The 15,104-nt window shown below is 31.6% G+C and overlaps 2 protein-coding genes and 1 long non-coding RNA gene across 3 annotated transcripts in view; 1 reads left to right on the top strand and 2 right to left on the bottom strand.

Moving 5' to 3' along the window:
- Positions 1-15,104, top strand: part of LOC123673188 (laminin subunit alpha) — an 83,280-nt gene that overhangs the window by 27,765 nt on the left and 40,411 nt on the right. The window contains exons 4-11 of the mRNA XM_045607645.1: positions 8,563-8,733; positions 8,794-9,007; positions 9,447-9,656; positions 9,712-9,984; positions 10,042-10,179; positions 11,069-11,341; positions 11,476-11,610; positions 14,549-14,872. Of these exons, the coding sequence (XP_045463601.1) occupies positions 8,563-8,733; positions 8,794-9,007; positions 9,447-9,656; positions 9,712-9,984; positions 10,042-10,179; positions 11,069-11,341; positions 11,476-11,610; positions 14,549-14,872 (1,738 nt within the window). The remainder of the gene's footprint in view (positions 1-8,562; positions 8,734-8,793; positions 9,008-9,446; positions 9,657-9,711; positions 9,985-10,041; positions 10,180-11,068; positions 11,342-11,475; positions 11,611-14,548; positions 14,873-15,104) is intronic.
- LOC123673191 lies at positions 4,420-5,422 on the bottom strand. The gene is made up of 3 exons (XR_006746438.1): positions 5,204-5,422; positions 4,754-4,874; positions 4,420-4,685 (listed from the first exon to the last, which is right to left on the bottom strand). It is a non-coding gene; the product is annotated as an uncharacterized LOC123673191 (long non-coding RNA).
- On the bottom strand, positions 11,851-12,800 carry LOC123673190 (growth arrest and DNA damage-inducible proteins-interacting protein 1). The gene has a single exon (XM_045607648.1). It carries the CDS (start codon positions 12,747-12,749, stop codon positions 11,967-11,969), a length of 783 nt encoding a protein of 260 aa, XP_045463604.1. The 5' UTR covers positions 12,750-12,800; the 3' UTR covers positions 11,851-11,966.

Raw genomic sequence — 15,104 nt, 5'->3', positions numbered from 1 at the left:
TTTTTAAATACAAAAACATCATATTTTGATATTAATTTAGCAAGACAACCGTAACTAGGCAAATTCTCCATTGATCAATCAATTATAACGTTCGTGAATATAAATCTTATTTGAAAATGGATCTCCAGATTTTTATGATTTTCAAAACGTAAGAAAAAAATAAAATATTTTTTCTACAAGTGTGCACTTTCAACTCTTTTTCCACACGCATTTTAAGTCACAAAGAGTCACTTTTCCATACAGTGCGGGAAAAGCCCATACTTTTTCTCTTCCGCTCGAATATGCGAGCGGAAAAGAAATAGCAGTTGATTTTCCTGCACGCAAATATTAGAGAATCAAATTGTGTCAATTCTTTATGCACCGAATGCCCAATTAATGTCAAGAATTAATGAGATAACTATGGTAACGACATGAAGTCTTACGTCTGTCATTCCTGTGTATGTGAAAAATTAATCAAATGACATGAGTTTCAATTTATTTCAAGCGCTTGTAGTCTAATATTGTTCCTAACTATTGCGGAAAATATCTTTCTCCAATTCTGTGGTTATTCCGTTCATTCTTCCACATCTTGTAGAACAAAATCGTGCGAGAATATATCAGAAACGCACAGTTTTCATGGTTATATTTTATTATTCTATGTTGGCACTCCGAACATTCCGCCACGGCTTTATCTGTCAATTCATCAATTTGCCTTAAAGAAATCAGTTCTGCCAACGAACATTTTTCAATGCAAAAATCACTAAATTATATTTATGGAAATATTTCATTAATTTCAATGAAAATGCAATGAATTAGAGAAAATAATGTATAATACTCGTACAGAAGGCTCATTCTACCACTCGTTCATTCCAAAACTCGCCACTTCGTGGCTCGTTTTTGAATTTTGAACTCGTGGAAGAATATCAATGCCTTCTGCACTTGTATTATAAATAACTATTCCCGCACTTGACACTCCACTTCGCGTCGTTCGCTCAACGGCAGAATCGTATGAGAAGGTACCACTTTCGGCTTTCCGCACTTGTTAGGAAATACTATACAGGGTGATTCACCGGGAGGGCCTATAAGACGTATATAATGAATAAACTTATTATTATTATATGGAAAACTAATCATAATTTTGAGCAGAAAATTTGCATATTGGGGTTCGAGGCAATGATCTGTATCCCTGAATAACTTCCGTTCTCTACAACTTCCGGTTATACCGGAAACAGACTACTACTTCCTTATTTCAAATGGCATTCCCAGTATATTATTCCATCATTCAATAGTTTTTTTGACGAAAATTTTGGCAATATGCCATACCTTGGGTAAAAACTCAACGGTTCATGAGTTAATGAGATTATTATTAGAAGAATTGTGGCGATGAAGAATTACATTCTTTCGATTATACAACTCATGTTCTGATGAGCATGTTCACAAGAGCATAGACAATATTCGATTATACACCGATTCACGAGACGTAATTCGCGAAACGTCTCGCGAATCGGTGTATAATCGAATATTGTCTATGCTCTTATGATATTATAACTGAATATATCGGCAGAAAAAGATTTTTTTGAAAGAATTTTTTCTTTTTTGATTCTTCAAATATGTAGTATTATAAGTCTGTTTTCGGTTTAGACCAAAAATGTACAGGGTGTTTATGAGAAGATCAAGAACTTTAACAATTCAAATTCATCAAAACTTACTTAGGCAAACCCTATACCTAAAATGTAATACTTTAAGAGTTATCGAGGAAGAACTTTATATGAGGAAAAACCGCTATTTATTGCTTTATGGATTTCTGAACAATTTCAACGAAAAATCAATTATAATTCATGAAATGTAAAATTTAGTTATTCAAACATCGAATTTTAGTTTCTTTCTTTTTTTTCCAGAAGTCACAGATTAGGACGATTAGGTACTCCACACGGTGAGGAATTGCGATTTTTCCTCATTTGTGGTTCTTCCTCGATAACTCTCAAAGTATTCATTTAGGGTTTGCTTAAATAACCCCCAGTATTTTTGTACGTAGAATCGACTGAAATAATAAAAAAAAAGGTTCGAATTTGATGATCAGTTCATGATCTTCTTATGAACACCCTTTACATTTTTGGTTCAAACCGAAAACAGTCTTCTAATACTACATATTTGCAAAATCTAAAAAAAAAATTTTTTTCGAAAAAAGCTTTTTCTGCCGAAAAATTAAGGAAATGTAAGTCCTTATCATTTTTTTTAAGAATCCCATTAACTCATGAACCGTTGAGTTTTTATCCAAGGTATGGCATATTGCCGAAATTGTTGTCAAAAAAGCTATTTAATGATGCAATAATCTACTGGGTGTGCCATTTGAAATAAGGAAGTAGTAGTCTGTTTCCGGTGTAACCGGAAGTTGTAGAGAACGAAAATTATTCAGGGAGAAAGAGCATTGCCTCGAACCCCAATATGCAAATTTTCTGCTCAAAATTATGATTAGTTTTCCATAAAGGTCTAATAGGTCCTCTCGGTGAATCACCCTGTATTGTGCAACGAGTGGGTAAAGTCCAACTTTTTTCACGAGTGTGGAAGTTTGTGGCACGAGCTGAAAGGCGAGTGAGAACATGACTTTCTCCACATATGTATATGTCGCCACACTATACATTTCTACAACTGCACAAATTTTAATAATTCAAGTAATGTAGGTACTTAATAAGTTTCACGAAATCGACTAGTGTTTTCAAAATAATTTCACAAAACGAAATATATACAGAGTGGGCAACATATTCAAATTAAATCAAATTTATTCATTTAAAGCAAATCAACATAAAATATTTCGAATTTCCACAACTCAACCTGAAACAAAAATGTACAAATGTACAAAAAATGATCCAATATTGCACTAAGAATCATGGAAATCAATCTGCAGGAAAGCGATCTAGCCTAAACTAAGAATTTGTTTGCCAGATCACTCTCCTCGATATAATCATTAATCAGGGGAGAGCCAGCAGATATATGGGACACAGAGGAATTAAAATTCAATAATGAATAAGGAGTAAATTCCATTTAGAGAGAAAACAAATGGATGAACCTCTGTTTGTTCTCTTGAATAAAGGCTTTAATATTTTTTCTGTTATTTTTCTTTATTGCCAGTTTTCTGTAGGAGTACGGTAAAATGTTGCAGAACTTAGGAAGGAAACACATTGATTGCAAATTCATTTTTTCAAATGGAACACTTTGTATATTTTTCCATATTTGGCTAGCTCTTTTTCCCTTGACTTCAAATATATAACATATGTTTGGTTTAACTCTCTTATTCTGAGTACCACAGAGTTTCAAATTTTAAGAACCACCTGAAATGCTCAGTAATCAGTTTTCAAGTGGTAGGTAGGCTGCGATAACTCAAAATGCCCTTTTTTTGAGTTATCACGTTGGCAACATACATTTTTTACTATAAATTGGAAATGGATGATTTGGATGCAACTCCATATATTCTCTCCTTGTAGCTTTCTTATTTATTTATTGTTCTCCAAATAAAGTGGAAATATTTCAAATTTTTTCGCTTGTGTAGTGCATATTCGATGAATTGCATTCAATGCAAATGTATGTGATATATCGTTGCCAACGAGATAACTCAAAAAAGGGCATTTTGAATTATCGCAGCCTTCCACTTGAAAACTGATTACTTAGCTTACCAGGTGGTTCTTAAAATTTGAAACTCTGTGGTCCTCAGAATAAGAGAGATAGGCCAAACATATGTTATATATTCGAAATCAGTGGAAAAAGAGCTAGTCAAATATAGAGAAATATACAGGGTGTTCCATTTGAAAAAATGGAGATGCACACGCAAAAAAATCTATTCTGAAATTGAGTGAATAATATTTGGTTGAAGTATATGATAGATTCATATATAAGCAAGAATATAATAAATTTGGATCAAGTATACTTTATTCTCCAAATTTAAATATACCAAGTATTCCAAATAAGTATATGATATTCTTCAATTTAATAAAGTCGGTATTATTGGTCCAAAGAAAATTCTTATATTTGCTGCGAGTAAATGACTATACTTGAAATGAGTGGTTGATAAATTTCGTTTGAATATTGAATATAAAATATTTTCAAGACAAGATATTGAATTCCTCAATTTCAATCATTTCTTCGTTTGAAGGTAGTGAATCATATGCTCGAATGAAAGAATTGATATACTCAAATCAAAATTAAGTTAGTGTTAGAATAAGTATGTAATATGGTAAATTCAAAATTAATTTTATGGTTGTTCCGAAGAAACAGTAAACTTACTTGAAATGAATATTAATTTATCTATCCAATCCATTGGATTTCTTAATCTGAATAATAAATCAAATACAGCATATATAAAAAACGAATTTATTTCTCAAATCATCATATAATGAATAAAAACCAACAAATAAACAATATCTACATTGGAAAAAAAATGTAGGTATTACATTTATACAAATACAGGATAAAACATTGTACTACAAAGGATTGAAGGAACATAGTTATCTCCTAAAGAATAAATTATTTAGGTGGAGAGAATTCGAGATACATTCTTAAAAGTTCATCTAAATCTATACAACAATTTGAAAACTTTTTGGCTATAATAGATATTCCCCTGATACCAAAAACAAGTTGGGCTTGGTGGTTTGATTCCTCTGTGTTGCTCTATTTTTCTGTTCTTGAATGATTTGTCCAATATCACTTGAGATCTGCAAAGAAAGAAGAAATTTGTGATTAATAAATTTTATCGTGGACTTTTTCGAATGAAAAATACTACCTGGTCCTGAAGAATTATTCCAAAATTGTATCTCACTCATATCGATCGATATCTATTGATTTGCATTTTCATCAGCAAATGATAACGTAACTCCCAATTGTTCATGAACAATTTCCATATTCTGCAAAATAATCAAATTCAATTAACATTCATCAATTATGAACTGGAAGTTGTATTCAAAAAGTGCATTAATATTTCGAAAATAATTAGAAATCTCTAGAAAATCTTCATAATAGACCCTATTAAATATTAACGCATTTGTTCTGAAAAAGTAAGAATTTTGTTGAAAATATCATTTCAAAAATACCTAGTCCTCAAAGAAATAATACAAAGATATCAAGCTGAATTACAATAGTAAAAGACACCAAGAGCATCATGAAAAGGAAAATGAAATCCGAATTAATGAAAAAAAATTAAATGAGTTGAAATTATTTCTCAATAAAAACTTACCTTAAAATGTTCCAATCAGACACTTCATGTATCCCTAATTAAATTTTGCTTTTTGCAGTATGTATTCAGTATCTAACACTTATAACACAATCAAAACTTACGTAGACCGATCAGTCCTATCACCTAAATGAGACTGAAGGGGATCGAAAGAGATATTTTCTAATGCAAACTGCACAGAGGGCGCATTTTAGTATATCTTCGAATAATATTCTTGAATCTAGTGGATGAAAGCATTTATATACTTGAGTTACGATAAATACTGCCAACAGGTGGATTTCGTTTTCATTGGCGCGGCATATCAAACGAGTCGAATCATGTTGACGAAGATGCAAGGAAAAGAACTCGCGTTTTAGTATATTTCGGTATAATATACTCAGATCTAGTACATGCAAATATAATTCAGTTTATGAATGGTTTATTCTGAACTGGATCATTTGAGTTTTTCAAAAATCAAAACGAATTTTATCACTGATCTTATTCAAAACGAAATCCGTGATCAAAATATTTAAGTTTTTTTTTTATTTAAATATTTCACTCATCAATCACTTGGGTCATTAGACACCACTCAAAGGAATTATATTTTATAAAATACATTTATATCCATTAAATAATTTTTGGCTTATTCCATATCACACATATAACGTAAACTGTTAACGATTATTCCCATGTTGTGTCGGTCACGAGAACCTTGCTATCTGGGGCAATCCCAGGTGTTTGATTGCTAGTACAAAAGTTATTTCAAAAGACTGGTCAAAATTCAAATAAATGAAAAATGTGTTTTTCTTATCATTTTTTGGGTTCATAATTGCTCACCAAAATCAATTTCACTTATATTTTTATGTATTATTAACACATCTCAAAAAATCACATAACTTACCTCAATATGGTACCGCTATGACAATTTTTAGCGTCAGAAACTAGATATATTGTGAAACGGTATATTAACAAATTATCTAGTATGGCCTTTATTGAGTTGGTTAGCTACAATGAACATAAAAAGAAAAATAAAATTCATATCATCTGCTAATTCAATTACAGGGTGGAGTTCAGATGGATTATTCACTCCCCTTCTAACACTCAAACCCTAATATTTAAATATTAATCTGAAATATGTCTCACTATGACGAAATTTTGTCCACAAAATTTCATATTTTCATTTATTATGATTAGTCTCGAACATGAAAAATGAGCAAATAGGTCTCCAATTCATCTTTGTGACTTGGGCATATTCTAATTACAATTAAAATGTATCACTCGCAATAATTATAATATGTAAACCAATTCTTCAAAAATATAATTTGGAATGAGTATATTTCAATTTTCATAATGAGTAAATGATATCTTCGAAGTCGCAATATCGTATGTTCAAACAAAATGTAGCAGTATTCTTGAATCAATAAATTTATTCTTTCATTTTGAATACATCATTTACTTGTATGGAGTATTATATATTTCTATGAAGTACCTATATGTATTCGGTATTCTATTTATTCATTCCAAGTATACCAAATTTCTTACTTTACTTTTTCCGATTCAATATATACTTGGATCAAGTTTGATATTTCAAGAATATCCTGTTTCTTGATTTGAGAATAGATTTTTTCCGTGCAATCAATATGTTGCCCACTCTGTATATATTTCGTTTTGTGAAATCATTTGAAAAAACACTAGTCGATTTCGTGAAACTTTTGTAAAAAACATTTTTTGTACCTCTTTTAGTAACAAAGTTTAAGGTGGGGGGGGGGTCAAATTATGGTGAAAAACCCAGTACAGAAATATAAAATATCAATTCTAAAATTTAAACGAAATTTCATGTTGACCGCAACATCAGAATTATAAATATAGAGAAAATCACTGACGAGAAGTCAAAAACTTTTAAGCGCTCATCGTCATCATTTTACCTAGCCCATTCTTATACAGTTCAGTTTAGGGCACCGAATCATCAATTAACATTAATATCAATTATTTTTCCCAAAATTAAATCCAACAAAAACGTGAGAAAAGCTGATTCCTTGTTGCAAGTTTGTTATCACAGTACCTAGTAACGAAATGTTTTAACGACCTTAAAGTATGCTGAAACAGAATATTAACCTCAGTTGTATTATATTACATGGCGTTAAGCTTCCTTTTTGATAAACCGTCCTGTAATGTTAGGAATAGATAATGAAATATCCGTTAGAAAGAAAATGCATGTGTTGCATTCATCAAAGGCAAAATTAGTCTAAGGTTGCACATACGCTTGCATTTACCTACCTAATGGCTTATGCGAAGGTCAGAATTGCTCTGGATATTAATTATTATTAATAACATTTTCAAATATTTATAGAGCAATAAGAGGTGAATTTGCATGATCAATTGTAACCATAATATCAAATTTAAAATATGTTGTATCTATTTGGGTATTCTTTGTGATTATCTGCTTTTAGAATATCCGAGGAATCAATTTTTTTTTTGGTTTAACTGTAATGAATAACTGTCTAACTCTTGATTGGGTGAATTTTTGGTTGAACAATTTCTAATCTAAGAATTATCGATTAGTCTGCTTTTAGTTTTGGCGGTAAAAAAATCTAACACAGTAAATGCTGCTTGTATTCTAGATCCGAATAACTTATTTTTTCACGTAGAATTGCATTTCAATATTACCCATAATGAATACTTCAGCGAAATTTTTGGCGATTAATTTGAAATATCTATTTTTTTAGTATTACGATTCCCAAGTTTCATTTTAAACGTATACTGCCGTTTTTTCAGAACAAACTACGGAGCTTCAATTAAATCATATAATTTTTTTTTAATTATTGAAAAGATAGGTAATTGACTCAGGAAGAGTTGGATAAATTTTACTCAATAAAACAAAAGTTTTCATGTTTACATGACACAATTGAAATTTATTCAAATTCACCATTAGATATGCATATAATTATCTGCTTGAAATACAAATTACAGACATTCCGGCGAAATTCTTGCTATTCGTCAATTGAAATAAATTTTTTTTTATTCTGTTCCTTGGCAACCACCCAACAGAATAACAAGGTAAGGTTAACTCAGGTGAACCACATTAAAAGCCATCAGAAATTGTAATAGATATACTTCTGATCATAAACATAACATTTTTGTGATCGAAAATCTATATTGAAATAGGTATCTCTCCTCATTTCAAAGGTAATTATTAATAGGTATTAATTTTATTTTTTATCCTTTGGCGCAACTAGAACAATATCTACCTAATTTCAAATTTCAACAAAACTTGTATCATAATATACGATACGAAGTGAATAAATTCTTGAGTCTCCTAAAAAATTAAAGGACTTCATCATATCTAAGTAGGTTCTATTCAAATGCCTCAATTATTTTTGCAGATTCCGATATCTTTATTGATCAATAGACCGTCTGCAAAAAATTATTTCAACTCCAGTGTTCTACAAGAATGGACTAGGGCGACAAATGTACGTCTTAGGCTTTTAAGAACGAAAAATTTTCTTGGTCATTTGATGTCGGTGGCTAGACAAGATCCTACAGTAACTAGAAGGGTAAGAAACTGAGATATATCCAGTAATCCTCAGTGGAAATACACTATTTATATATTACAGTATTTCTACTCCATAAAAGATATAAGCATTGGAGGAAGATGCATGTGTAACGGACATGCGGATACATGTGATATACAAGATCCTGAAAATCCATCCATCCTATTATGTAGATGCCAACATAACACGTGTGGTGCAAAATGCAATACATGTTGTCCAGGTTTCGTACAAAAAGCTTGGCGTCAATCTAAAGTGAACGAACCATTCATTTGTGAACGTAAGTGTTGCAAAAAATGAAAGGAAATATGGAGCTGAAAAAATATAGCACATATAAGATATTTTTTCGATGAATTTCAGCTGACATGAATAATTCTTTATAAAGTTTGAAATGAGGGAATCTATCACAGAAGTATTCTTTACAAGGAAATAATATCGCAAATTATAATTTTTTTTTTCTTTTCGACAAGAAAATTTTCCAACAATTAAATGTTTTTCCATTGATGAAAACAATGAAATCGAAAAACCTTCTTTTGCTCCTCGAAAAGATCAAAAAAAGTATTAAAACTTACACAACTTTTCAAACATTATAACCTACCTACAACCACAAAATGTTATATACATTTTTAACTTTCTTGCTTTCCATTCAAAGTTATCGTTTTTCAAGGAAGATAGACTCTAGGTGGATGAACAATTGACCTCTTCAACACCTTTTTCAGCTTGCAATTGCTTCCAACATTCCAAAGAATGTATATACGATCCAGAAGTTGACAAAAAACATCTATCTCTGGATATATATGGCAACTACGAAGGTGGTGGTGTTTGCCAGAACTGTAGAGACAACACCATGGGCATTAACTGTAACAAATGTTTGCCCAAATTTTATAGACCATTCAGTAAACAGTGGAATGAAACCGACGTTTGCCAAAGTGAGTTATTAGGAAAAAAAAGATTTGCGCATATAAAAAATTGACTAAATTTTAGGATGCGACTGTGACAACATGTTTTCAACCGGTAATTGCTCTGAAGGAACTGGAAAATGCGAATGTCGTAAAGAATATAACCCTCCAGATTGTGACTCCTGCAGCTTTGGCTATTTCGGTTATCCGAAATGTAGACCTTGCGAATGCTTCTTGAACGGCACTGTTGATCTGCAATGTGCTGCAGAAAATGGAAAGTGTACTTGTCAACCCAATTTTGGTGGTGACTTCTGTAAAGAGTGTGCCCCTGGTTATCATAATTTCCCAGAGTGCAAACGTGAGTTTCTCATCCATCACTGCAATTTCGTTATTCTGTTTTAATTTCTTACCGTAGCTTGTGAATGTAATGCCGATGGATCTGTGTCGTCAGTTTGTGATGTAGGGTCTGGAAATTGCACATGTAAAAATAATTTTGCTGGTGAAAATTGTGATAGATGTCAAGATGGCTATTATGATTTTCCAACTTGCACTTGTAAGTATAACACATTTATTTATTTATAGGACATTGCTTAGAGCATTTTCATTAAATTCGTTTTGTAAAACGTCCTCTAGGACCGTGAAAAATACCTATATTTGATGTGTACCTACCTACATATATGTGCTCTACTGGTCGTCATTTTAAAGATACGTAGGAATTATATCCCGTAATGGAAAGGTACCTTGAAATTTGTATGTTCACTTGAAATTTCAGTTTATCTTTGAAATTATATAAAATTTAACGAACAGTACTCGTCTGTCTGCCTTCAGGGTACTATGATATATCACTTGCCGAGTGTAATAAAATTTCACAATTCAAAAAAGTAAAATAATGAGAAATTTCGATCTCTGTATGAACCTTTGGAGTAGCATATTAATCTTATATTTTTAGTAGGTATTAGGTGAGTGCTTATAGTATTTAAGATCCAGTTAACCACTATCGCTTAGTTTGCCACAAAAGGGTGGGAGGGTAGCAGTACAACAACGGCTAAAATTTAATTGGATTCAATATTATTTTTCTCTTACTTATTACACAGAATTAGGTGGGAGGGTAAATTTTATACTATGGTACAACAACGTCATAACTGTTTTTTGCGACAAATTAGGTAGAAAATAGATTGTTATTTGGATTGATCCTTCTGGTTTAAGGATTCGACTGATAGGAAATTACGTTTAAATGATACATAAAAACTATACAATGTTTTTGTCCCAAATTCATTCTCGACAAAGTTTTGGAGGTAGCATTTTAAACATGAGATTTCATCCATTTTGAAAATATTTTTCAAGATGCAAATTTATTGCGTTTTCTTAGTTATAAAAATTTCATCAATTTAGATAGACTTTCATCTGAGGAATAATGAAATTTCAATTTGTGTTCTTTATAGATTGTAACTGCGATTTGAAAGGAACAGAAGAAGGAATTTGTAACAAAGCAACAGGACAGTGTTTGTGTAGGGAAGAATTCACAGGTGAACGCTGTGATAAATGTAAATCTGGGTATTATGGATATCCAAATTGTCAGCCATGCAATTGTGGCTTGATAGGATCTCTTGGAAAAACATGTAGTGAAGCTGGAAAATGTTCGTGTTTAGCAAATTATGCTGGTCGAACATGTGAACAATGCAGTCCTGGTTATTATAATTACTCTACATGCATCTGTAAGTAGCACTATATCGTTGAATGAAATTCTGAAAACAAGTCTTCTTAACATTTTAAAAATGCATATTCAATTCTTCAACCCACTATTTTCATTAGATAGACACATCTGAATTTTACAATGAATATTTTTCAGCATGTGAATGTGATTCTAGAGGATCCAATGGTGTTTCTTGTGGCAACGATGGAAAGTGTGAATGTCACTATAATTTTGATGGAAAGCGATGTGATAAGTGTAAAGAAGGATTTTACAATTTCCCTGATTGTGAAGGTAAGTGTTCTTGCAATTTGATTTATGCAATGCAGATAAAAATTACAAAAGATTTTTGGACCTGTTTATAATAATGTACATTTCAGCAACATCAAGTAAAAAGTTAAATCTCAAGAGTCTATTTTTCAATCTGTAATATTTTTCAGAATTTATATTATCAGAAGACTAAAAACAATAAACATAGTTTTTCAAAATCATTATTAATTGAAGATTCTGAAGTCTCAAATGAAAAAAAAAAGATTGTTAATATTATCAAATTTTATTCCTCTGTCCATTTTGATACATAATTTTACTGAATTTCATATGAAAGTTAGATAAGATTTTATTATCATGATATTGGAAGCTTTCATAACTTGTTAAGACGTTTTTTCTTCATTTTTTACTATATCGTCACTTTTTTGTTCAGTATTCTTTCTTTTCAGTTTTTCTAACAATTTTGCCTCCCGTTCCTTCTTCCTAGCTTCCTTAGCCAGTTTCTTTTGTTCCTTTTCCTTTTTCTCAAGCAACTCTTTGAATTTCTCATCTTTAGGATCAACTTTATATCCAAAATGTTTTCTAACTTCTTCAATTAAACGCTCTCTTTTCAATCTAGTTGCATCAGCCTCAGCCTCTTTCTTTGCTATTCTCATTTCTAAATCTCTTTTCCATCCTTCTAATTTGGATAGTTTAATCATCATATCTTCTTGGCGTTTTCTTGTTTCCTCATCCTTAGCCATTTTTTTTTCTTTAGCAGTATTTATCATCTCAGGAATAGTAAAAGGATAAGCAACTTTCTCATATTCTAAGGATTCATTAAGTTCCTTTTCAGTAGGCCAACATATTGCTGGATCAACACCACTAGCGAAACCGTACCTTCCAAACAATTTCCTTTTATAAACCAGACTATCATGAAACCATTGTTTAGATTCAGGAAATGGATTTCGATCTAGTACGATGTTCCTATGGTTATCATATAGACGGGACTTATTCCTACTTGCTTGTATTCGTTCTTCTTGTAATACTGCATCTTCCTCGAGCACATCTACGTTTGTACCCTCTTTTTCAAGTTTTTCTATATTCAGTGAAGCATTCGAACTCAAAAATCTATTGAATATATTAATAACAGCAAATGACTTCCTGCTGCAATCCGTTCGTATCATTTTGATTATGGTTACAGATTGAATGAGGTTAAGCGCTCAGAATTGATTATGACAACCACAGAACACAGAACACAATCATCGATCTACGTTAATGGCAGTAGATATTCGATTACTTTTTGACAGAATCGAATATTTCAAGTATCAATTTCAAGTAGTAACTATTCACTCGGATTCTGCAACTAATCGTTTCTTTCAATTATCGGATCCTTAGAATCGGAACTCTTTTCGTAATAGAATATGAATCGATCCTTATTATAACGGATTCTGACAATCTGACATTAAACCAAATATTTTTCATTCAATCCATTTCAAACGCGAAAAATCCAAACAATAAGGAAAATTTATTCATACAAAATAAAGGGATGATGACGCGCTAATACTGGGTTAATCTTACTGATAATGATTTTTGAGGAATTAATTTTTTATATTCGATTTGAAATCTAGAACGAGACATACTAAAATAATAAAAGGTGCGTTTTTTCAAATGGAATGACCTGCATATCATAAGAGTATCGAAAAAAAAAATTGCCTTTCAGACGATATTTTTATTTCTAGCTTTTATTTAAAATCAACTAAGTTGCTTGAAGGAAGCAAGACTCGTGCTGTGAATTCGTGGTGTTTCGTAGCAACTTAGTTAAACAAATTATTGCGAAAATTCAATAACTTGTGTTATTACAACTGATGATAATCTCTGATTATATCTAATAGATAATATAATCTGTGCTGATAACAGCAGTTACATAGAAATTAGAGAGTTGCATTTGTCAGGATTAGTTCTGATTTTTGTGGGACGTGGTGCTGAATGTTTATTTGAAAATGTTGGATATGTGAGGATTACATAAATAACTTTGGTCGTTTATTACATTTATATTGTCATTATGACTAATTTTTTTTATGCGAATTAGTTAGCTAATTAAATCTAAATGAAAACTTTGATTAGATTTTCATATTGGGTGGTGTGATCATAATATAGAAGAAAACAGCAGTTAGATTTATTTCATAATATATTTAACGTTTCTGCTCTTGGATATAAAACGAATCAACAACAACAACAATACATACATTGTTATCGCCATATATATTTGGGATACAGTGTATGAAAATAAGTGTATATAGACTTCACAATACTTCTCAAGTTACCACAAAGGCAAAATTACACTAATCTATAGACCTTGCCACAAGGGGAAAGAATGGCTATTGTTTAGGTAGCTAATTGCGGAAGTAAATGATGTTCTGTTTTTCATGAAATATGTTTGATGTAATGAAATTTTAGGAACCACACTACCTATATATGTTTATTACTCTGAGAGATGAAAAGTAAAGATTATTAAAGATATAAGCACGAGTTATAGCGTAGGTACAGCATCAACACACTAATCCACAAATTATTTATAAACGTTTTGAAAATTTCTGTGAATTAAACAAACTTCATGATTGATGTTCTACGAATCTAGATTTTGATAAACATCAGGTGTGATCTATGTAAATGATAGCAACCCGAACCAGTCCTCTCGAAAAAATAATTTCAAGTTTATACAAAATTTCGTAATTTGCATCATGATATTAAAGCAGAAATCACTGAAGCGAATTCCGGAACTTTTGAGAGTCACTTATCTTTTATTTCTGAAATCGTGCAATTAAGAATTTTATTAAGAGTCAAGATAATGAATGAATCATCTCCATTCAACGATAAATATATGCAGAAAAAATTAGGCTTAATCTTAAAATGCTGGTGCCCCGACAATGAATGTTGATTTATTTATTATGAAGTATTCAAATGTTTATTTTTTTATTTACAGACTGTAACTGTCATCCTGCAGGAGTGGTGGAAGGTTTTGCAGGTTGTGGATCTGTGCCAGCAGGAGAGCTTTGCCAATGTAAAGAGCGAGTAGAAGGACGTATATGTAACAAATGCAAACCGTTGTATTGGAACCTCAATCTGAACAATCCAACCGGTTGCGAAGAATGTAATTGTAACCCTTCCGGTGTCCTTGGTGGAATAGAAGTCTGCGATAGCGATGATGGACAGTGCGTCTGTAAACCTTCTGTTATATCTAGGAACTGCGACAAATGTGCCGATGGTAGCTATCGATTGGAGGAGGATAATCTATTTGGATGCGAAGGTTGGTATCTTCCCGAAAGTGAAATATCTGAGCGCTCGTTCACTAAATAGATCGTTCTATCGATTTGCCACAATATGTGTATTTTCAAATGTTGAAACGGAAATAGTCTAAAATATAAGGTCCAACGCGCTGACGAAGAATTCGTGGTCAAATTCAAAGAAGTCCAGCCGACGGTAAATACGATAACTCCCGAACGAAAAGAAATAATACTTGTCATTTTTTGGTAGGTTTG

Source organism: Harmonia axyridis, chromosome 2 (genome assembly GCF_914767665.1).
Source record: "Harmonia axyridis chromosome 2, icHarAxyr1.1, whole genome shotgun sequence".
NCBI classification, from domain to species: domain Eukaryota; kingdom Metazoa; phylum Arthropoda; class Insecta; order Coleoptera; family Coccinellidae; genus Harmonia; species Harmonia axyridis.
This window is presented reverse-complemented; position numbering and strand designations above follow the sequence as displayed.